A 25,649-nucleotide genomic window follows, 5' to 3' on the forward strand; every position below is an offset into this window, starting at 1 on the left:
TTTGAACAAAGTCCAAGCAGGAGACATAAGTTTGGGGGTCATCAGACCATGAATGGTAGTTGATGCCAGAGAAGTGACTGAAATAGCCTGGCCCATGAGACCCTATCTTATAATTCATGTCCGTGTCTCTTGCTTTATTTTCCATATCCTCCACACAAATTTAACATCTCTCCAGTCTTCATCCTGACCAATCCATCTCTAAGCTCCTGTCATTGGGAGTCGGGTTCCCTGTGTGTGTCACATTGGCACTTCTAAGTTTTCCTTTGTTCTTGTTGTCTATTCTGCTCCATACTTACATGTTCAGTCTCTACTTTTACTCCTATTCATTATTCAAAGTTCAATTCAAGCATCTCCTTTCCTTAATAGACTTGTTTCTCTGACCCTACTATTCTGTATAAGGAATTCCCATGTTTTCCAATAGCACCCTGTATATTTCTTAATCATAATACTTAATATACTGATTTATAATTTTGATTAATCTGTCTTTTTAGCAACCCAATCCTCCTACTCACTATAATTCAGAGAAAGTGAAGGAGATAGACATATTTATGCCAGGGAGAGCAAAAGCTTCATTGTAAATTAAGAAATTGTCATTAGTTCAGTTCAGTCACTCAGTTGTGTCCGACTCTGTGAACCCATGGACCTCAGCATGCCAGGCTTCCCTGTCCAACACCAACTCCCAGAGTCTACTCAAACTCATGTCCATCACATCAGTGATGCCATCCAACCATCTCATCTTCTGTCATCCCCTTCTCCTGCTGCCTTCAATCTTTCCCAGCATTAGGGTCTTTTCCAATGACCCTTCTTTGCATCAGGTGGCCAAAGAAATTGTCATACTTGTTTGTAAACAGACAAGTGGTAGAGGGTTTAATGGTATAGGGTCATTTCTCTTGAGTGTGCTCTCATTTGGCCAGGCTGAGGAAAGTCAATGTCTGAATCTAGGGAGCAGAAGATCAGATCCAGGTCCTGTGCAAGACACAATTTAGCTACTGTAAGTCTCATTTCCTTCTTGTTGCAACAGAGTATAGGTGAGTTCTTTCTCTTAGGAGCTTGGAAGAACTGTTATAAATATTAAGACTTTATCTAGATACCAAGTATTCAGAAACACGAAGGAGTTATTTGGAGGTCAAAGAATACAGCCACTCGGGCTTCTCTGGGGGCTCAGATGGTAAAGAATTTGCCTGCAGTGCAGGAGGCACAGGAAAGGATGGTTTGATCCCGGGATTGAGAAGACCCCCTGGAGAATGGAATGGCAACCTACTCCAGTATTCTTGCTGGGAGAATTCCATAGACAGAGGAACCTGTGGGCTACAGTCCATGGGGTTGCAAAGAGTTGGACATGACTGAGCTGCTAACACACACACGCACACACACGCACACACACACACACAGAAAGAGAGAGAGAGAGAGAGAGAGAGAGAGAGAGAAAGAGAGAGAGAGAGAGAGAGAGAGATAGAATACAGCCCTAGGGGAGGAAGAGCTTGGTATAAAATGATAGCACAAGCTTCAAAGGAAGAGAGATCTGTCAAATAAGTTGTTAAAGCCTCTGGCACTCTGATGCAGAAGAGTAGTTATCCTTCCTCTGAGAAAGTTTTAAAAGATTCATTACTCTGATAGGTTGAGGAGTATTGGGGGAAAGTTTGAAAATACGAGAAGGAAAGTTTAAGGCAGAATTATATATAAGAAAGAACACAAACTTTGAGGGATTGGATCCCAACTCTTCTATTCATTAGCTGTGTGACCTTAAACAAGTTACAAAACTTCTCAGAGACTCAGGTCCCTCATCTGTAAAATGCAAGGCATAATATCTATATTAAAGTATAAACAAGGATTTGAAATGTTATAATTGTAGTAATACCTGGCACCTCAGTGATCATTTATTATTGTTGTTATTGATATAATGAATATTTTAAAAGGCATACTACAAAGGGGGGAGAACTGAACTAAATAGAAAAAAGGGCAAAGAAAATAAGTGACTGCAAGTTCGTAAACTGGGCAGTGAAGATGAATCTTGAGTTAAACAGAAAGGAGAGGCAAACACAGGATTGAACAGTTGGGAGTGTCCTCTCAGCTATGAAGATTTAGGCCAACCTTGATATTTTACAGAAGAAGAAACTGAAGCTGAAAAAAGCTTAGTGACTTGGTGAACAGCTAACATTTTGTTGGAGAAAGCCAAAGTCAGAGTCAGGTCTGCATCTGGGCTCATTGTTCTTTCCACTATAGTACATATTAAATGATTTTAGGGAACACTTTACTCTCACCCTCACCCTAGTACTAATGCTAACTCGGATTGCTTTATTTTTTCTTAACTTTGTGACATCTCCTATGGTTATTCCAACTAGTTGGAATTTATTACATACAATGATTGAATATGAATCCATTTCACTCCCCCCAGTAATCATAGCTCTAGTATTTTAATTTTCCAGTAATGATTTGAGATTCATCCATTTTGTCCAAATATCAAACTTAATTCCTCTATTTAAATCATCTGGATAAAAATATTTTATATACAATTTGATTCATATGACACAATTTGTTGTTGTTGTTTAATTGCTAAGTTGTGTCTGATTCTTTGCGACCCCATGGAGTGGACTGCGAGGCTCCTCTGTCCATGGGATTTCCCAGGCAGAAGAATACTGAAGTCGGTTGCTGTTTTCCTCCCCAGGGAATCTTCCCAACACAGGGATTGAGCCCATGTCTCCCTCACTGGCAGGTGGATTCTTTACGGCTGAGGCCCTAGGGAAGCCCCATATAACACAACACTGTTGTCAGTTTGTGGACATATATTTCCATCATTTAACAGCTATCTTTACACTAAACTAAAAAAATCAAACTATGAAATGTTTTTTAAGTATAAATGAATCTCTATCAGTCTACTTATCCATCTGTTTATTTATCTAGTATAAAAATAAATTTTAAAAAACCCAGGTGCTCACCACTTTGCCAAGCTGAAGAACATTACCAATACCCTTGTAACTCACTCTGCACTTCTTTGACACACATTATTTGAGCATTTACAAATACAAAATCAGTACTTAAAATGTGAATATTTATTATTGTCACCGTAAAAATCACCTTTAAAAAAAAAATTTGTTTGAGGAGTGAGGGAGAATTTTATACAATCCTTTAGAAAACTGTCTGGGCACCTAGGGTGAAAAATGAAGTTATGCAACCTCCCTGTTAGACATACCACACACACACAAAAGCACATTTAGCTTTACCTTAAGTAGTGCCTCCATGATATAAAATGCAAGAAAAGAGTAGTTAGCATATGCTAATTCTGTCTCATAGATATCGTTTAACACAGATATACAAGAAATTATAATAGGAAACATATTCATTAGTATGACAAGGTATCCGATGTACTCAAATTCATCAGTAAATACTATTTTATGGCATGCACGAAGAAAGCAATGTCTGCAAAAAAAAAGTTTAAAAAAAGAGATAGTTTTATCTGATAAAATAATTACACTGAATTAATTTCATTATATACTCAGTCCTGATCTAATCATCAATAGCCACAAAGCCCTGCTTAATTCTGAGAAGTAGTCGTCACTACCAAACACTTGCTGGCATTCTACTTCAGATACTGGTCCTGTAATTTCCTCCTCTGTAAATGTCTTCAGGCTAGTTTCCCCTCTTTCTTTCTTTCTTTCCTCACGGTCTCATTCATTTTTGCTTATACTTTTAGTAGAAATACTTCAGATCATATAACAGAGATAATTCAAACTGGGGATATTAATTTAAAAAAATCTCTCCCACCTTCTAATTAATACACTTCTCAGAGATGGCTACTATTATCAGTTTTAATATTGTTCCAATATTTTTGTTTATGTAATCATTATCTATGAATACAAAAAGAACTATATCATGTATATTGTTCTATAACCTGCTTATTTTTCTCTTAGCAATGGATCATGAGCATTTTTCCTTGTCAAGGCATATAATCTGGCACAAATCCTAATATGTGTGGGAGTCAAACAGGATAGGCCCACATTTTATCAAAAACTTTAAATTAACATATGTGCTTTGAAAAATTATTTTTATACTGAGTATGCTAGAGAGTAGAATTATGGGTGAAAGGATTTACTTTATGCAATTTTAATTTTATTTTAAAATTATTCAAGTAGTATAACAATGCATTATTATTGCTAAAACTAAAACAAAATGATTAATCAATTATTGACTAAAGGGCAGGTGAGTGCTGATTACTTCATTATTCTTAAAGTTAGACCCATGTTATGCAGGACCTGAAATTTTTACAATATTTATGATTTGGATCCCTATTTAATAAAAATGAGATAAATCATAAATGCATATATGATCCTGTCATCAAATTGCAAAATCCTCCAAGGTCTCAGGCAGTGCCAGAGAGAGGGAGACCCATAGAATGTAAGCCTTGTTAACTTCAAGATAACACTTCCCTCTCAGCTGTCTCTTCAGATTGTTTTTCTTTTCTTTTAAAAAAACTCAGTCATATTGAGGTATAACTGACATGTAAAATTGTAGATATTGAAACTGTCTATCCTAGTGGCTTAATATATGTATATATACTTTGTGAAAGGATTCCTCCCATCTAGTTAATTGATACATGCATCGCCTCACATGATGTGTGACTATTTTGAGGTACGACTAAATTCTTTTCTTTTATAGTCACCATGTCTTACATTACATCTTCAGACTTTATTCACCTTATAGCTGAAAGTTTGTAACCTTTTACTAAGCTCAATTTCCCTAAACTCTCAGCTCTGGTAGCCTCTTTTTCTACTCTCTGTTTCTTTTTTTTTTTTTTTTTACTGGTTTAATTTTTTATTTTATTTTTTAACTTTACAATATTGTATCGGTTTTGCCATATATCAAAATGAATCTGCCACAGGTATACGTGTGTTCCCCATCCTGAGCCCTCCTCCCTCCTCCCTCCACATACCATCCCTCTGGGTCGTCCCAGTGCACCAGCCCCAAGCATCCAGTATCGTGCATCGAACCTGGACTAGTGACTCGTTTCATATATGATATTACACATGTTTCAATGTCATTCTCCCAAATCATCCCACCCTCTCCCTCTCCCACAGAGTCCAAAAGACTGTTCTATACATCTGTGTCTGTTTTGCTGTCTCGCATACAGGGTTATCATTACCATCTTTCTAAATTCCATATATATGCGTTAGTATACTGTATTGGTGTTTTTCTTTCTGGCTTACATCACTCTGTATAATTGGCTCCAGTTTCATCCACCTCATTAGAACTGATTCAAATGTATTCTTTTTAATGGCTGAGTAATACTCCATTGTGTATATGTACCACTGCTTTCTTATCCATTCATCTGCTGATGGACATCTAGGTTGCTTCCATGTCCTGGCTATTATAAACAGTGCTGTGATGAACATTGGGGTACAGGTGTCTCTTTCAATTCTGGTTTCCTCAGTGTGTATGCCTGTTTCTATTAGTTGACTTTTAAAAATCTATTATTTCATTTCATTTTACTTATTTTTAGAGTCAACATATAAGTCATACCATGCAGTATTTGTCTTTTTTGGTCTGACTTACATTTAGCATAGAACTGTCACAATCCAACCATATTGTCACAAATGACAAAAATTCCTTCTTTCTCCACTGTATTTTCTTTATCCATTCATCCATTGATGGATACTTAGTTTATTTTTATATCTTAACTATTGTGAATAATGTTACTATAAAATATGATTGCATATTTCTTTCTGATATGTTGTTTTTATTTATTTTGGATATATACCCAGAAGTGGGACTGCTAGATCATATGGTAGTTTCATTTTTAATTATTTGAGGAACCTCCGCACCCCACTCCAGTACTCTTGCCTGGAAAATCCCATGGATAGAAGAGTCCATGGGGTCGCTAAGAGTCGGACACGACTGAGCGACTTCACTTTCATTTTTCACTTTCATGCACTGGAGGAGGAAATGGCAACCCACTCCAGTGTTCTTGCCTGGAGAATCCCAGGGACGGGGGAGCCTGGTGGGCTGCCGTCTATGGGGTCACACAGAGTCAGACACGACTGACGTGACTTAGCACAGCATACTGTTTCCCAAAGTGGGTGTACCAGTTTACATTCCTACCAACAGTGTAATATTGTTCCCTCTTTTGCATGTTCTTGCCAATACTTACTACTTCTTGGTTTTTTTTGTTTGTTTGTTTTTGATGATAGGCATTCTAACAGATATGAGATGATATTTCATTGTGATTTTGATTTGTACTTCCCTAAGCACCTTTTCATGTTTGTATTGGCCTTTTGTATGTCCTCTTTGGTAAAATGTCTATTCAGTTCCTCTGACCATTTTTAATTGGATTGCTTGTTTTTTGCTATTCAATGTATGAATTCCTTATATATTTTGGATGCTAACCCCTTATCAGGTATGTTGTTGTTCAGTCGCTAAGTCATGTCAGACTCTTTGAGACCCCATGGACTGCAGCAAGCCAGACCTCTCTTTCCCTTACCATCTCCCAGAGTTCACCCAAGTTCATGTCCATTGAATCAGTGATGCCATTCCTCCTCTACCACCCTCTTCTTCTTTTGCCTTCAATCTTTCCGAGCATCAGGGTCTTTTTCAATGCGTCGGCTCTTTGTATCAGGTGGCCAAAGTATTGGAGCTTCAGCCTCAGCATCAGTCCTTCCAATTAATATTCAGGATTGATTTCCCTTAGGATTGATGAGTTTGTTCTCCTTGCTCTCTAAGGGACTCTCGAGTCTTCTCCAGCACCACTATTTGAATGCATCAATTCTTTGGCATTCAGCCTTCTTTATGATTCAACTCTTACATCTGTACGTGATTACTGGAAAAACCTTAGCTTTGACAATACAGACCTTTGTCAGCAAAGAGATGTCTTTGCTTTTTTTAAAAAATTTTATTTATTTTCTTTTGGCTGCTCTGGGTCTTTGTTGCAGCATGCAGGCTCTCTCTAATTGTGGTGAGTGGTGGCTACTCTTTGTTGCTGTGCTTGGGCTTCTCCTTGCAGTGGCTTCTCTTGTGGCAGAACATGGGCTCTATCTAGGGCTCGCAGGCTCAGTAGTTGTGGCTCATAGGCTTAGTTGTCCTGTAGCACGTGGAGTCTTCCTACTCCAGGGACTGAACCTGTGTCCCCTGCATTGGCAGGTGGAATTCTTAACCACTGGACCACCAGGGAAGTCCTGTCTTTGCTTTTTAATATGCTGTCTGGTTTGTCATAACCTTCTTTCCAAGAATCAAGATTCTTCTTCCAAACAAGAACCATATCAGGAATATAATTGCACCAGCTCCAAATGTCCTCAGCAGAATGTTGAAAACTGAATTATGGCTAAGAACTCCGTGCCAATAAATTTCTTCCCAATCTGGCCTTATGTTGCAGCTCTCTGGTTCAGTATCCTCAAGATCCATTCCCTTATATGTTCTATTAGTATTTACTGGTATCAGTCAAGTCCTGTAATTCTTTCAGTTGATAAGTTGTACTCTTCCTGAAGCAGCCACTATATTTTCCCCTCCAGCTATGTTGAGACTCGACCTGGGTAATTACCATGGAAGCAATGAAAGGTGGTAGAAACTAAGAACTAAGCTTTATCTCATGATGTCTTTGCAGCACTTAAAGGTGATAAAAGGTTATTGTTATTGTTCTCCAGCAGAAGAGAGGTGGCTACTTCTGTCAAGCCAGGGTATCCACGAGAATGCGGAAGTTCAAGATTTTCAGGTTTGCCCACCCAAGTGTCACCACTTCAGATCTCATAGTCCTGATCTTCTCCTGTCAGAGGCCCGGCACTGATACAGAGGCCCTGCATTTATTGTCATTGTACAGCTCTACCTGCATCCCATCCAATTAGATATATCAGGTGGCTCAGTGCTAAGGAATCTGCCTGCCAATGCAGGAAATGTAGGTTCCATCCCTGGGTCAGAAAGATCCCTTGGAGCAGGAAATGGCAACCTGCTGCAGTATTCTTGCCTGGAAAATTCAATGCAGAGAGGAGCCTGGTGGACTACATGGGATCACAAAGAGTACATGGGACACAACTGAGTGACTAAGCACACAAGCGTATTACCTTTTAATTCTGAAAACTTAAGCTGAATTTTTAATTTTAAGAACTATATGTATTTTCCGTTTTCCTATTCATTTTCTTTTGGTGATTGACTTTGCTCATGTTTGTGATTCCATCACTTGCTAATTTCAACATTTCAGTAATACTTATAGTCCATATTGGATAATTTTAATAACTGAAGTCTTAGGGATATAAATCTGCTGCTGTTATTTCTGCTGATTCACTTTCATGATTATTTCTTTTCTAGTGTGCTTGTTCATCTTTGATAGTGACTTCATCCATTGGCTAAAGAATTCAATTTTTAATCGAACACTATTTAGCGCTTACCAGTAAATGCTAATATTTAAGTGCTTAGCTATTGTTATTCTCTGGACTATGTGCTTCTACACACACAATTTATGTAATCTTTACAACAATCCTGTAAGGTAGGCAAAGGAGAACTCAACTAGCATATACTGGTATCTACTATGTGACAGTTACTTTATCAAGTGCTTTAACTATGTCAGTTAGCTTTCAGAATATGACATAGATATTAATATTACTTCACCCATTTTTCAAGTGAAAAAACAGACCTGTAAAGCTCCTTCAGCTAATAAATGATTTAATAAAGACTAGGATTCTAAATTAACCCACCTGACTCCAGAATCTCTACTACCTACTGTGAGATGAATGATACTTAAGAGACAGCCTAAAAGGTAGATTGACTATAAATCCTAGTTTTTCGGATCTCCATTTCTTTGTCACATCAACAGAAATAATTACTCAGATAGTTGCAGCTTAAGTCACTATTGAAGGCTTTAAAAGAACCATTGTGTATTTATTGATACTTCTATTGAAAAGAGGAAAACCTCTCTTGAATCTAAGTAAAGAAAAGACATCCCAATTGGAAAGGAAGAAGTAAAATTATTTCTCAATGACAGGATCTTAAATATAGAAAATGCTAGAGAATTCACAAAAAGCAACTAAAAGTATTAAATGAATTCAGCAAAGCTTCAAGATACAAGATCAATATACAGAAATGATTTGTATTTCTATACACGAGAAATGGACAGTACAAAAAAGAAATTAGGAACAAAATTTTATTTAAAATAGCATAAAAATACATAAGATTAAATTTTACTAAAGACATGTACACTGAAAACTATAAGATATTTCTAACAGGAATTAAGATCTAAATAAATGAAAAGCCATTCTATTTCATAAATCAGAAAGTTTAATATTTTAACATGACAATTTACAAGTTAGATGCAATCCTTATGAAAATCCAAATGAAAGGCAAGCTAATCCTAAAGTTCATATGTAATTGCAAGGAATCCTGAATAGCTATCAGTTCAGTTCAGTTCAGTCACTCAGTCATGTCCAACTCTTTGCGACCCCATGAATTGCAGCACGCCAGGCCTCCCTGTCCATCACCATCTCCCGGAGTTCACTCAGACTCACGTCCATTGAGTCGGTGATGCCATCCAGCTATCTCATCCTCTGTTGTCCCCTTCTCTTCCTGCCCACAATCTCTCCCAGCATCAGAGTCTTTTCCAATGAGTCAACTCTTCACATGAGGTGGCCAAAGTACTGGAGTTTCAGCTTTAGCATCATTCCTTCCAAAGAAATCTCCTTTAGAATGGATTGGTTGGATCTCCTTGCAGTCCAAGGGACTCTCAAGAGTCTTCTCCAACACCACAGTTCAAAAGCATCAATTCTTTGGCACTCAGCCTTCTTCACAGTCCAACTCTCACATCCATACATGACCACAGGAAAAACCATAGCCTTGACTAGACAGACCTTTGTTGGCAAACTAATGTCTCTGCTTTTGAATATGCTATCTAGGTTGGTCATAACTTTCCTTCCAAGGAGTAAGCGTCTTTTAATTTCATGGCTGCAGTCACCATCTGCAGTGATTTTGGAGCCCCAAAAAATAAAGTCTGACACTGTTTCCACTGTTTCTCCATCTATTTCCCATGAAGTGATGGGACCAGATGCCATGATCTTTGTTTTCTGAATGTTGAGCTTTAAGCCAACTTTTTCACTCTCCTCTTTCACTTTCATCAAGAGGCTTTTTAGTTCCTCTTCACTTTCTGCCATAAGGGTGATGTCATCTGCATATCTGAGGTTATTGATATTTCCCCTTACAGTCTTGATTCCAGCTTGTGCTTCTTCCAGCCCAGCGTTTCTCATGATGTACTCTGCATATAAGTTAAATAAGCAGGGTGACAATATACAGCCTTGACATACTCCTTTTCCTATTTGGAACCAGTCTGTTGTTCCATGTCCAGTTCTAACTGTTGCTTCCTGACCTGCATACAGGTTTCTCAAGAGGCAGGTCAGGTGGTCTGGTATTCCCATCTCCTTCAGAATTTTCCACAGTTTATTGTGATCCATACAGTCAAAGGCTTTGACATAGTCAATAAAGCAGAAATAGATGTTTTTCTGGAACTCTCTTGCTTTTTCCATGATCCAGAGGATGTTGCCAATTTGATCTCTGGTTCCTCTGCCTTTTCTAAACCAGCTTGAACATCTGGAAGTTCACGGTTCATGTATTGCTGAAGCCTGGCTTGGAGAATGTTGAGCATTACTTTACTAGCGTGTGAGATGAGTGCAATTGTGCGGTAGTTTGAGCATTCTTTGGCATTGCCTTTCTTTGGGATTGGAATGAAAACTGACCTTTTCCAGTCCTGTGGCCACTGCTGAGTTTTCCAAATTTGCTGGCATATTGAGTGCAGCACTTTCACAGCATCATCTTTCAGGATTTGAAATAGCTCAACTGGAATTCCATCACTTCCACTAGCTTTGTTCGTAGTGATGCTTTCTAAGGCCCACTTGACTTCACATTCCAGGATGTCTGGCTCTAGGTGAGTGATCATACCATCGTTATTATCTTGGTCATGAAGCTCTTTTCTGTACAGTTCTTCTATGAATAGTTTCCTATAGCTATACCAATAGCTATACCAATTGGTATAGCTATATGAATAGCTATACCAATCTTGAAAAGTAAGGTAGATGGACTCACATTTCCTGATTTCACAGTTATCTAGCAACTGTGGAAAACAATTTGGTGTTTCCTCAATAAATTAATTCAATAATTTTTATTTTCATAGGATCCACCAATTTTCCTCCTAGGTGCATACCCAAAAGATGGAAAGCAAGAATTCAAAAAAATAACTGTACATAGGAGCATAGGAGCACTGTTTACAATAAATATTCAGAGGAGTACTGTTTACAATAGTCAAAGGGTGAAAATAACTCAACTATCCATCAACCAAAGAATGGATAAAGAAAAAACAGCATGTGCATACAATGGACTGTTATTATTCAGCCATCAGAAGAAATAAAGTATTGTTATTGCTATGAAGTAGATGAACCTTATGCTACTGATGCTACAATATGGAAGAAACCTTATGCTGAGTGAAAGAATACAGAAACCAAAGGTGTTATGTTGTATATCTATATGAAACAGTTGAATAGGTAAATTCATAGAGACAGAAAGCAGACTAGTGCTCTCCAGCAGTTGGGGAGAAGAGTGAATGGGGAGTGTCTGCTTAATGGGTACTGGGTTCACATTTGGGGCAATTGAAATGCTATGAAACTTGATAGAGGAAATGGTTGTCCAATTTTGCAGATGTCCTAAATAACACTGAATGGTACACTATAAAATGTTTAATGTTTAATCTTATATGAAATTTACATCTATAATAAAAGTTATTACACTGTATCTTTTTTCTTTAGGTAACTTTTGTATATATATATATATAAACAACTTAGTTGTAAACTACCTCAAAATATTTTACAAAGTATCCAGGATATAAATTTAAAAAAATAAATTAAAAGGAAATGGCAAATGAATATAATAACATGTCTAGTAAGGTTTAAAAGCACTGACCTTGATGGGATCCCTTTTTCCTTTTTCGTATTATACACCCAATTGAGCAATACTTTTCTTGTAAAGACAAGAATTTTTTTGCTTTCAGAATAATTCTTTATTGTCTCAGCATTCATATACCTTAAAAAAGGAAGAAGAAATCTTTAAACATGCTTTAAAATTTTTGAGATAAGTTTAATGCAGAATTATCAGAAAGCAGGAAAACTATTTTGTTCCGTGATGACAGGAAGTGAGACACTTTCATAGGCATAGATCCAAGTCACAAAGATGTTGATAAAGGTGGATTATATAATTGTGAAGTTAGGTTGTGGAGCTTTAATTAATTAATTAGAGAGTATAAAAATTCACTTATTAACTAGAGAGTATAAAAATGGTTCAATATTAATCAGAGAGTATAAAAAAAGGTTCAATAAAAATTGGTTTATTAATCAGAGTATAAAAAAAAGGTTCAATAAAAATTGGTTTATTAATCAGAGTATAAAAAAGTGGTTCAAAATAGAGAAGTCATGTTTCAGGAAGAGAAAGCACACCATGATTAAAATACCTGGGATTCAAATATATATGGGTTTTCATGTTGGACCCTCCACTATCTGGGTGCCAATGAACTAAATACCTCACTAACTTGTTTGATCTGTAGAATGCAGGTAAGACGACTAATGCCAGCCTGGGAAAATTAAACGAGAACGTCTACAGGAGGCATCCGGCCCACCTCACATATCCCCCATCTCTTTTCTTTCACCTTCTGGGCAAGTAATCAGGGAATTTAAGGGGGAAATACCAGTGGTGAAGTAAAAGTAAAAATGGTTACTTGGAAGACTTGGTGCTCATAAACCCATCAAAGACATTTGTCCCCAAGTTGCCGGTAGGTTTTTTCTGTTGTTGTTGTTTTTTTTTTTGAGACAGCTCAGATCTGTGCGCTACATTTAGGTCTTGCTCTTCATCAGAAGGAGGTTAGGGCTCCATCCCCGGGTGTGAGGCCCTACCTTAAAATGCAGCTTAATAGAAAGGCATTGGTGACTTAAGTTCAAAGGAAGGTCTTGTTTTTCCTATAGATTATAATGTTCTTACCCTAAAAGGTGGGCAATTTCTCTGTTACAGAGATACTGACATAATTAAAAAGAAGGAAGTTAATCTGTTTTATGTGATTAATATAACAATGGAAAATCATGAATGTATATATGACTTGATTCAGTTCTGATTGTTAAAATATTTGATTGAGCACCTATTATGCTTGATAAATGCATGGGGTAAACCATTAAAAAAATTTAATTAAAAAATTAAAAAAAATTGCGACTCTGTTTGCAAGACTTCTGAAGACTAGTGGAGTAAAAATATGCCAACGACAGTTGCAGTTAAGTGTAGTAAGTGTCCTGCACAGGTAATAAAGAGAAGGGCACTCTGGATCCACACAGGGGCCGTTTAATATAGTCCTGGGAAACCAGGAAACCCCAATTAATGTCTAAGTTAAGATGTGATCATTTCACAAGTTCCTGTGAATCCTAAAATTCTGTGATATCAGTGCATGTGATATTTTAACAGACTAAACTATCATGTATATCAGGCTCCTGGGTTCCTATTCGATATGCTCTAAACATGTTCACTGTTTAGACTTGATTTAGGAAAACAGTATGATCTCTTTAACTGGATAGTGAGATAGCCTGGCTTTGAATCTGGGCTCTGTAATTAATTAGTCAAATAACCTTGGGTAAATTATTTAATCTCCCTGTGCCTCACTTTCCCCATTTGCAAAATAAAGGTAACAATAGCGCTTATAGGATTTTTACCACCTTGAAAGGGTAATACATGTAATATATTTAAAACTGTATGTGACATAAGACCATAAACATAATCTCTATTCAGAGTATTGTTTATTAGGTAGTTACACAGGTGCTTAGTACAGGTCCTGGAACCTCTGTTTAAACTCCCTACTCTTTTTATCTTTAGACTTGTTTCCTTGTCACAGGACACCCTCAACGCATGGGGTTACAGATAGGAATAATCAGCAAATGGTAACCGAATCAGCTCCAAGGCAGCCCAGCAAAGAAGCAAGTACTGAACTTAAGAGTAATTAAGAGAAACTTCTGCTCTGATTTGAAAGCCATTTCACTGATCTCAATATTCCCAGGGCTGGCATATAGTTTTGCACACATTTAGGATTCAATATTTATCTCATATATGTCCAAATGAAAATGTAATACATTTCAAAATTTGCCTTTGTTGTCTACTATGAACCATTTCAACCCTTAACCCCCTTTCCCCACAATTTACCTCCTTTTTGTATCCATTTACTCTGGGTCCTCAGAGGCAGATGCTGATTCTGCCTTTGTGGATTTTAAGAGGAAAAATCAAGGGAGTGGACTGAACTGCCCTATACTGTTTTATATGTGTTCCATACATGTTAACCTCTCCTGGACAATGCAGTGATAACACTTTCAGATGTCATTTTCCATTCATTTAAAAATTTCTGCTGTACACAATGCGTCTGTCTTTAAAGTATGACTCTGTTTTAAATTGATCACTTCTGCCCAGCCCTCTCCTTCTACTTCACTAACATCCATCAGGTCCCCTAAGCTTCTGGAGGGGCCCAGAGCAAGAAGGTAGGTTGGGGCTCTTGTATCATATACGGAAATATAATGTGATAATGATTTGTATGGCTAGGCTTGAAATTAAAACTCTTAGGCTCTTTGACAATCTGTACTTGCACTGCAATGGGAACATACCCCAGTGTCTGGTTGCTTCTCTTCCCACACAGGGCTTTATCTCTCACTACTAAACCTCAAGCCCAAAGAATGCTAAAGAACTGATGCTTTCAACTGTGGTGCTGAAGACATCTGAAAGTCCTTTGGACAGCAAGGAAATCAAACCAGTCAATCTTAAGGGAAATCGACCCTGAATACTCATCGGAAGGACTAATGCTGAAGCTGAAGCTCCAGTAGTCTGGTCACCTGATGCAAACAGCCAACTCATTGGAAAAGTCCCTATTTCTGGAAAATATTGAGGGCAGAAGAAGAGGGCATCATAAGATGAGATGGTTGAATGGCATCATTGATGCAATGGACATGAACTTGGGCAAACTTCAGGAGATGGTGAAGGACAGGGAGGCTTGGCGTACTGCAGTCCATGGGGTTGCAAAAAGTTGGGTGACTGAACAACAACAAACCTCAAGCCAGTGTATGTGAGTAGACACCAGGCTGCCACATCTTAGGTTTTGAGGAGTGGACACCAAAGATCTGGTTTGCTTGTAAGATGATGATCTAGGGGAAAGGTCCAAGCAATCCTAGGACCATATGAGCAGGAAATTTTGGTGTTCATGGTACCAGAAGAGAGATCTAGAACAAGAAGGAATGTCTGGGTTTGGGGTGGTCACTACTGCAGCTGCACCGCAGTTTAACTCTTCCCTCTGCCCAACCATGTAGCCTTCCTCCTTCCTCAGGGGATGATCCGAGGGCACTCACTAATACGCTGACTCAGGAACTCACTGCTGGCTGTGGAGGCTCACATCCAAAGAAATCAATATAAATATGTCAAAAGAGGGTGTGCATTGGGAAGATGTGCCTGGAGGGTTGAAGGAAGTCTTTGACCTCAGCTAGGTGTCTAAAAGAAGAGTGGTTTACAACAGCTTAGCTTTAGGAGGGGGACAAAAGGAGAAAGAGAAAGTATCAGTCAGAGGAGCAGCTTGTTCAAATGCATAGAGGTGTGAGTGAGTGGAGCAAGTCTGGGAAACTGGAAGCAGGTGGCTTGGCCTGCTGGTGGAATGGAGAACAGGCAGTGGCTCGAACGCATCATATTGGATGATCTCAGATTACCAGACAAAAGCGGAAACTCACTCGCACAATTTCCTAAATGCAGTGGCTTAGAATAAAGCTCTCTCTTGAAATCATACTTACTCTACCATCTTCTCTCCAAAGCTTCCTGCTGCACCTACCAGCACCTGGATTGCGCTCTGGGACAGAGTCTCACTCCTGTATTGTCTCTGGTAGCTCGCCTAAAAGGAATGTTGAACCAAATTGTTATATAATATGGATCAGAGTGACAATTTATGGAAAAATAATCTATGAAAGAGAAGTCAAAACCCCAAAATAACAGTATCTTTATTAAAAAAATTTTTTTCAGTGGAGTCTAGACCATGAGGTCAGTGCAGAAGGTACATCTGAGCTTTGTGTGGAGTGAAATAGATTATGCAAGAAACTAGGTTCCTGATAGATGTTAATTACATTTTCAAAAATAAGTGGAGTTCTGTGGCCAAATAAGCATGGGAACTGCTGCAAACTACCCCCACCTTAGAAGTTTATAATAAATATTTGAATTTTAAAGCCTCTGAGAAGTTTTACAGTAAGGGATCCTAGTTTATGTCTTTCTTTAACTTCACTTAGCCAAATATTTTGACAACAGAACTCTCTTGTCTCCAATCTATTCCCAGCATGAGATGACCTGCTGCTATGGTGCAAAATACATTCATTCATTCATTCATTTGGGCCATATACTGAGAGCCCACTCAGCTTCTGTGTGCTGAGCACTGTTGAGAATCTACTTCCTGATTTGGAACGTAAGATATGACTAAAGATTCCCGGTTCCGTAGAAGACATTCTGTTTGCACAATCTATGAACATTGAAGCATGTTTTGCTCTTGGAGGATACTAGAAAGGGATAGAACTAAATTTTAGGATGAAAGATCAACAAGCTAGTTGTCCATAATAACGAGAATTCAATAGAGGATCATTTCTTCTTAAACTTCATTAAAATACCTATAAAATAATGTAAATGTAAAATATTTTCAGTATTCTCAAAGACAAACACTGCAGTCTGTAGGGAAAATAAGAAAGCTTAAAGTAATATGGAACTCATGAAAGCTTAGCAACACAAGTAATTGACCAGTTCAATACTAGAAAAATGTTAATTCTTAAATGATCATTCGTACCAATTTGTAAGAATTTAGAGAATGGCTGATTCCTAAAAATAACTGCCATCTATGAGCTCCCTAATATACTATTGGATTAACGTGATAATTTTTGCTTTACATAAAATTATTTAATTCTTGCAACAGCTTTATGATGAAGGCATTCAAATCTGTATTTGATAGATGAGAAAGATGAGAATCCTCAAGGAGTTAAGTAGTTTTCTCAAGACCATATTAGAAACTCAGTTCTTTCTGAACTGAAAGCCTGTCCTCCCTTCCTCCGACTATACTGTGCTGTCTCTCCTTCGCCACCGTCTTGCCATGCTGTTCCCTCTTCACATGTACAGGAGCGGAGGAGATGTTGCTCCCATTAACCTGAACTGGCTGAGATTTAAACAAAGAACTCTCAAAGCTTTGAAAACTATAATAGCCAACTGTTGGGAGCAGTGACTATTAGAATGGAGATGGCAGAAATCAAATCAACAAGCCAAGATACACGTGAAAATACATCTAGTACAAAGAAGGACTAAAAATGTACAAGGTGAGATGAGGATCTGGAGAATAGAACAGAGAGACTCAATGCACTTTGAAAATAGGACTTCTGGATTAAGACCTAACAGCACAAAATCAACGAAGATGTAATAGTAGAAATAGGGGAAAAAATTAATGGGAATAAATCAAAAAGATACAGAAAGCATGTATTATAGAAAACATAGGATATCACAGGAGGGGGAATCTAAGAGGTCATTTGGGTAGCATGTTTCTCCTTCTACAGATGGGGAAAATAAAGAAAAAAGAATAAGTTCTGAGCTGCATATCATATTAATAATGAAAGCAAGACTCAAAATGGAGTCTCCTGCATTGATTTTAAGGGTTCCTGAATACTGTATTTTCCTCAAAATAAAACACCTTATGCTTAAGCTAATTTGAGTGGATTTTTTCCCCTTTTCTTTTTGCAGTGAAACAAATTCCTAAGACAATGCTGAACTTCCCTTTACCTTTGTAAACTATCTATTAAACTGTGCAGGTGAGCATAACCAAGATGTATTAAACAAGGGAGAAAGTTTTCAGTATCAGATCAGATCAGTCGCTCAGTCGTGTCCGACTCTTTGCGACCCCATGAATCGCAGCACACCAGGCCTCCCTGTCCATCACCAACTCCCAGACTTCACTCAGACTCACGTCCATCGAGTCGGTTATGCCATCCAGCCATCTCATCCTCTGTCGTCCCCTTCTCCTCCTGCCCCCAATCCCTCCCAGCATCAGAGTCTTTTCCAATGAGTCAACTCTTCGCATGAGGTGGCCAAAGTACTGGAGTTACAGCTTTAGCATCATTCCTTCCAAAGAAATCCCAGGGCTGATCTCCTTCAGAATGGAATGGTTGGATCTCCTTGAAGTCCAAGGGATTCTCAAGAGTCTTCTCCAACACCACAGTTCAAAAGCATCAATTTTTTGGCGCTCAGCTTTCTTCACAGTCCAACTCTCACATCCATACATGACCATTGGAAAAACCGTACCTTGACTAGATGGACCTTCGTTGGTAAAGTAATGTCTCTGCTTTTCAATATGCTATCTAGGTTAGTCATAACTTTCCTTCCAAGGAGTAAGCGTCTTTTAATTTCATGACTGCAGTCACCATCTGTAGTGATTTTGGAGCCCAGAACAATAAAGTCTGACACTGTTTCCACTGTTGCCCCATCTATTTCCCATGAAGTGATGGGACAAGATGCCATGATCTTAGTTTTCTGAATGTTGAGCTTTAAGCCAACTTTTTCACTCTCCACTTTCATTTTCATCAAGAGGCTTTTTAGTTCCTCTTCACTTTCTGCCATAAGGGTGGTGTCATCTGCATATCTGAGGTTATTGATATTTCTCCCGACAATCTTGATTCCAGCTTGTGTTTCTTCCAATCCAGCGTTTCTCATGATGTACTCTGCATAGAAGTTAAATAAGCAGGGTGACAATATACAGCCTTGACGAATTTCTTTTCCTACATAGAACCAGTCTGTTGTTCCATGTCCAGTTCTAACTGTTGCTTCCTGACCTGCATACAAATTTCTCAAGAGGCAGATCAGGTGGTCTGGTATTCCCATCTCTTTCAGAATTTTCCACAGTTTATTGTGATCCACACAGTCAAAGGCTTTGGCATAGTCAATAAAGCAGAAACAGATGCTTTTCTAGAACTCTCTTGCTTTTTCCATGATCCAGTGGATGTTGCCAATTTGATCTCTGGTTCCTCTGCCTTTTCTAAAACCAGCTTGAATATCGGAAGTTCACGGTTCACATATTGCTGAAGCCTGGCTTGGAGAATGTTGAGCATTACTTTACTAGCATGTGAGATGAGTGCAATTGTGTGGTAGTTTGAGTATTCTTTGGCATTGCCTTTCTTTGGGATTGGAATGAAAACTGACTTTTCCAGTCCTGTGGCCACTGCTGAGTTTTCCTAATTTGCTGGCATATTGAGTGCAGCACTTTCACAGCATCATCTTTCAGGATTTGGAATAGCTCAACTGGAATTCCATCACCTCCACTAGCTTTGTTCATAGTGATGCTTTCTAAGGCCCACTTGACTTCACATTCCAGGATGTCTGGCTCTAGGTCAGTGATCACACTATCGTGATTATCTGGGTCGTGAAGATCTTTTTTGTACAGTTCTTCTGTGTATTCTTGCCATCTCTTCTTAATATCTTCTGCTTCTGTTAGGTCCATATCATTTCTGTTCTTTATGAAGCCTATCTTTGCATGAAATGTTCCTTTGGTATCTCTGATTTTCTTGAAGGGATCCCTAGTCTTTCCCATTCTGTTGTTTTCCTCTATTTCTTTGCATTGATCGCTGAAGAAGGCTTTCTTATCTCTTCTTGATATTCTTTGGAACTCTGCATTCAGATGTTTATATCTTTCCTTTTCTCCTTTGCTTTTCGGTTCTCTTCTTTTCACAGCTATTTGTAAGGCCTCCCCAGACAGCCATTTTGCTTCTTTGCATTTCTTTTCCATGGGGATGGTCTTGATCCCTGTCTCCTGTACAATGTCATGAACCTCATTCCATAGTTCATCAGGCACTCTGTCTATCACATCTAGGCCCTTAAATCTATTTCTCACTTCCACTGTATAATCATAAGGGATTTGATTTAGGTCATACCTGAATGGTCTAGTGGTTTTCCCTACTTTCTTCAATTTAAGTATAATTTTAGCTAATAACTTAAATTTTTCGTATAGTACCGGCACAAAAAACAGACAAGTAAATCAAAGAAACAGAGTAGAGACCCCAGAAATAAACCTATGCACCTATGGTCAGTTAATCTATGACAAAGGAGGCAAGATTGGGGAAAAGACAGTGTCTAAGATAAGAGGTGCTAAGGAAGCTGGACAGCTGTATGTTGAAGGATGAGATTAGAACATTTTATCACACCATAGATAAAATACAAAAATAAATTCAAAATTAAAGGCCTAAATGTAAGACTGGAAACCACAGAACTCCTAGAAGAAAACACAGGCAGTACACTCTTTGACATAAATTGTAGCAACATTTTGGGGTCTCTGTCCAAAGGCAAAAACAAAAATAAACAAATGGGACCTAATTTAAACTTAAAAGCTTTTGCACAGCAAAGGAAACCATTGACAAAATGAAAAAATGTACTGAATGGAAAAAAATTTGCAAGTGATATAAACAACAGGCCAATAATTTTTAAAAATGGGTAATAAAATACTGACTATTTGTGCTGACAAGAGACGTCTGTTGGCCAACTCCATTGCTTCAACGTTGAGGTTATCATCTATTTCCTTGTTGCAGTGTTGACATTTCACTTTTTGATGTTCTTTTGTTTCTCCTTGGCCCAACTAAATAAAATACAGATCAAAACCAAATAATAGTACATGGACATTAATGTATCATTTAGCATAAACCTCAAGAAATTCAAATACCAGTTTGGTTTAAGAACTCACAGAAAATCTGCTAGTTACATAAAAATGTTCAGATGAGTTTTGCACTTAGAAGTCATCTAGAAGGCTAAATAATTGCCAGTTTGTTGGGGAAAGAACTAGATCATATCTTTACCTTTGCATGGCACTGGTAAAAGTTTACAAAAATGACTACATTTTTGATCACACTTTAAACCACTGGTTCTGAAAGTGTGGTACCCCAGCTCTGTAGCATCACCTGGGTACTGTTAGAAAGGCACATTCTCAAAGCCTGCCACAGATCTGCTGAAGCAGAAACTGTCCTGTGTTTTATAAACAGATTCCATGATTCTGCTACAGCTAAAGGGTGACAACACTTGAAACTAACCACTCACAGTAGGATAACAAGTGAACGTGGCTGTTAGGAGATGGGAATATGGATACCTCCATTTTATAGACGAGAAAAGTTGAAGCTTAGATAAAATACACGTTTTATAAAAAATCACAAAGCTATTTATTAAGTAGCAAAACTAAGATATGAACCCAGGTTTTCTGAGTCCAAGGCCAACATTCTATCTGTAATACTAGACTATCTCTCATCTCTGCATCATAAAGAAGAGAATGTAGTTGTTTATTTATCTGCCTTCTGAAACAGATCAAATACCAGAGTTTGACCTTAACTTTGAGTTTGTATTAGAATTAGCTAGGTAAATGGATTAAAAATACATATTCCTCAGACCAACTGCATCAGAACCTGATAGAGGTTGGGAATCATGTGCTCTGTCACTACAGTCATATCTGACTCTTTGCAATCCCATGGATTGTAGCCCACCAGGCTCCTCTGTCCATGGGATTTCCCAGGCAAGAATACTGGAGTGGGTTGCCATTTCCTTCTCCAGGGGATCTTCCCCTCCCAGGGATCGAACCAGAGTCTCCTGCATCGGCAGGTGGTCTCCTGCATTGTGGGCAGATTCATTACCGCTGAACCAGCAGGGATTCCATATTTTGAATAAGCTTTCCAGGTGATTCTAATGCAGCCAGGTTAGCAAAAGGCCAGAGTTAGATATTGAGAACTACTATAAAAAAAATCCTTAGATTTGACTTGGTACTTTTCTTAACCAGAAATCCTATCAATATTTCCACAAGCATAGGACTTGATTCTGGGCCTCCATCTGAAGCCTCAAGCACCTCTTACAGGATATAAAGTGGAGTTTTGCAAATCCTATTTCATAGCAACCAATTATGTCCACACTCTTAGCAGTTGTCCCCTCATATTGTGTGATGCAGAAAAATACTGCAGTGAAAATTGGACACGATAGGCAATGACAAACCAGAAAAAGCAACGAGCAGATCACAGGACAATTTTATTATTCCTCCAGTAGTCATGACTGCTGATGAATTATGTTCTCATATATGAATAAGAAGTCTGACCATGGAGATTCTAAAGTATGTCTCAAGCAGGAGGTGATATTTCACGATATCTATATCTTACGATGTGTGTGTGTGTGTTAGTCACTCAGTCGTGTCCGACTCTCTGTGATACTAGCTTTTAATTCTATTTTATGATAAAAATGTAACAGTAGCCATAAACCAAGGCTTAGCAAGTACTTCAATATATAATAGCCTAAATAAATACTGAATAAATGCTGTCCATCCTCAGTCTAGCAAAAAAATCTAGCTGTTTTCTAAATTTCACTCTTTTCTTTTTATACTATCTTTTTAAAGTAGCTCTAATATACTATTCTTTCTTTTGAATTTACAATATTCAGTTCAGTTCAGTCACTTAGCCGTGTCTGACTCTTTGCAATCCCATGGACTGCAGCATGCCAGGCTTCCCTGTCCATCACCAACTCTCAGAGCTTGCTCAAACTCATGTCCATCGAGTTAGAGATGCCATCCAGGCATCTCATCCTCTGTATGCCTCTTCTCCTCCTTTCTTCAATCTTTCCCAGCATCTGGGTCTTTTCTGATCAGTCAGTTCTTCTTATCAGGTGGCCAAAGTATTGGAGCTTCAGCTTCAACATCAGTCCTTCTAATGAATATTCAGGACTGATTTCCTTTAGGATTAACTGGTTTGATCTCCTTGCAGTCCAAGGGACTTTCAAGAGTCTTCTCCAACACCACAGTTCAAAAGCATCAATTCTTCAAAGCTCAGCTTTCTTTATAGTCCAACTCTCACATCCATACATGACTACTGGGAAAACAATACACATTTGCTATATACTCAAAGTGTGTGTTGGGAGGGGGAGTCTTCCCTAGTAGCTCAGACAGTAAAGAATCTGCCTTTCAATGCAGGAGACCCAGGTTCGATCCTTAGGTAGGGAAGATCCCACGGAGAAGGGAATGGCTACCTACTCCAGTATTCTTGCCTGGAGAATCCCATGGACAGAGGAGCCTGGTAGGCTACAGTCTATGGGGTTGCAAAGAGTTGGACATGACTGAGCAATTAACACTCACTTTTCACTTTCATATACCCAAAAGGGTTGTCACTTCTACTTTGTCTCACAGTGAGCATAAAATTCCCTAAGAATTCTGAATTAACATTTATAACATTCATACTTATGATGAATCATATCCACTTTGAAGGAACAAACAGAAGATATTACTTTAAAAAATACTACTTGCTTACTGCATATGGGTTTTGAAGTATAATTGTTTTCTCAACTATGTTCCAATCTGCATTAGCAAGATCTCTGTCAAATTTGAGTGCAGAGGCTACGGATTTGGTTAGTTCTTGAAAGTGTTGAAATGTATAATACAGTGATTTATACTTTGTTGATGTGACATCACGAAGACCTTTGATAAAAAGAACACATTTTATAAATAGTGGATATCATTTTGATAGTATGTACAGAATATATGCACATATACACACATAAATGTGTAGGAGATACATGCGTAGGAGGTATAGATATACATATATGTACACAGAAATATATGCACTTATATTTATTTCCTATGTATATGTAAGATCATATATATATTTGATATATATTTATTTATCTCCAGATATATATAGTTGACCTTTGAACAATATGGGATTCAGGGACGTCAACCCTCCATGCAGTTGAAAATCTGCCTATAACTTTGCAGTTTTCCCTCGATATCTGTGGTTCTGCATCCTCAGATTCAATAAACTGAGGTTCGGGTTGTACTGAAGTACATATGAAAAAAATTCACATCTACTTATAAGTGGACTGACATAGTTCAAATTCATTTTGATCAAGGATCAGTGATAATATATACTATATATACAGACCTCGTTAAGGTTTGAAGGACTCTTACTATCAAACACAGATTTCCTTTTTTTGAGACATAGAAGTTTCTTCGAAAAGCAATAATATTCCATGAGCAAATGTTCACTTTTCTCAGTACAAGTAAACAGATGCTCTATAATAAGAATTTTAGGTTTATTTAGCTACTAAGTAGAACATCTGAAAGGCTTCCCTGGTGTCTCAGTGATAAAGAATCTGCTTGCCATGCAGAAGACGTGGGTTCGACCCCTGGGCTGGGGAGATCCCCTGGAGAAGGAAATGGCAACCCACTCCACTATTATTATTGTTTTTTTTTTCCCACTCCACTATTCTTGCCTGGGAAATCCCATGGACAGGATCTGATACTCTGCAAAATGTTACCTCTTTAATCTGTTCTTCTCATTTTACTATGTTAAGGCCCAGAAAAGGAAAAAGTAAATGGTAAAAAGGATATGGTTGCAAACATGAGAATGAAAATTCAATATTACCCATAAAGATGAAATTTAAGATTGGTTAAGAAAATGCCACATGAATGAAACAGAAAGGGTGATAGAGCAGTGAAGAGTAAAGTGGATTAAAAGCATTAGAGGAATTTATTTTTAGTTTGTTAACTGCCATTACTGAGTTGTGTGATCTTAGACAAGAAATTTTAACTCTTTAGATTTCAATTTTTGGATTGTTAAAAAGTAGGAGGTTTAAACAGTCATACTGCACAAAGCAGTTGCCTCCTAAAACTGGTATTTCTGCTTCTACTCTCTTCATAGGCCCCAGTCAGCTATCCAGAGTTGTATTTTTAAGGACCTTATTCATAAAATTACACTTACTTGCTTAAAACCAACCAAGAAATCCATTTACCTCTTAGAATAAAATCTTAAAATTCAAGATCTTTCATGATCTAGCTCTTTCCCTACCTCTCCCACCTGGACTTCCTCCACTGTTGACATAGTTCTCGAAGGTTCCAGAACCTTACCTTCTTTCCTTGAACACGCTTGGTTTCTAACTTCCTCAGGAATCTACCACATGTTGTATTTCTACTTTCTTTGTATGTGGTGTGAGTACTTTCATGCACAAATGACATTCTGATATTACCTTATTTGACTTGCTTACAGTCTGTCTCTCCTCTCTCCAATTATCTTCAACAATTCAGACTTGTCTGTCTTCATAATGTATCACTATCAGTTAGAATAGTGCCTGGCATGTAAGAGGCTCTTAATAAAAAGTTTGTGGAATAATTAAATAGACATTGTATTATTTCACTTAAACTGGACTAATGTAGATAAGTAATCTTATTTATAAGATTATTGCTTATTGGCCTAATGAACTTATCGGCTTTAATGATTCATGTGACTTTATATTGAGATCCAATTTCCTTTTCAATTAGACACCTTTGATTTGTATTTATATGGCTTCCTTCTTCATTATTAGCAATTCTTTAGTATATTTGGAATATTTTTCTTTTTACTCAAGAATTAGCAGGGCTTACCAAGTTTAGTAACTGCCATTGGCAAAATAAATCTATTAACAATCAAGCTAATCAAGGATACTGACACTCCATGAAATAATATCTGGAATAGAAAAACAAACCAGAATAAGTTTCATCATAATTTCATATAATATACTCTATATTTACCAGTGTGAATTAAGCTAAGTTGTACTGTGTCAATATTTGGGAAATATAATGACTTGCT

At 37.8% G+C, this 25,649-nt stretch overlaps 1 protein-coding gene across 1 annotated transcript in view; it reads right to left on the reverse strand.

Moving 5' to 3' along the window:
* SLC9C1 (solute carrier family 9 member C1) overlaps positions 1 to 25,649 on the reverse strand; it is a gene marked incomplete at its 5' end in the record, with an annotated part of 104,709 nt that overhangs the window by 35,396 nt on the left and 43,664 nt on the right. The window contains 6 exons of the mRNA XM_027550609.1: positions 3,222 to 3,417; positions 11,914 to 12,033; positions 15,801 to 15,898; positions 20,522 to 20,647; positions 23,337 to 23,503; positions 25,445 to 25,526. Coding sequence (XP_027406410.1) covers positions 3,222 to 3,417; positions 11,914 to 12,033; positions 15,801 to 15,898; positions 20,522 to 20,647; positions 23,337 to 23,503; positions 25,445 to 25,526 — 789 coding nt within the window. The remainder of the gene's footprint in view (positions 1 to 3,221; positions 3,418 to 11,913; positions 12,034 to 15,800; positions 15,899 to 20,521; positions 20,648 to 23,336; positions 23,504 to 25,444; positions 25,527 to 25,649) is intronic.

Source organism: Bos indicus x Bos taurus, chromosome 1 (genome assembly GCF_003369695.1).
Source record: "Bos indicus x Bos taurus breed Angus x Brahman F1 hybrid chromosome 1, Bos_hybrid_MaternalHap_v2.0, whole genome shotgun sequence".
NCBI lineage: Eukaryota > Metazoa > Chordata > Mammalia > Artiodactyla > Bovidae > Bos > Bos indicus x Bos taurus.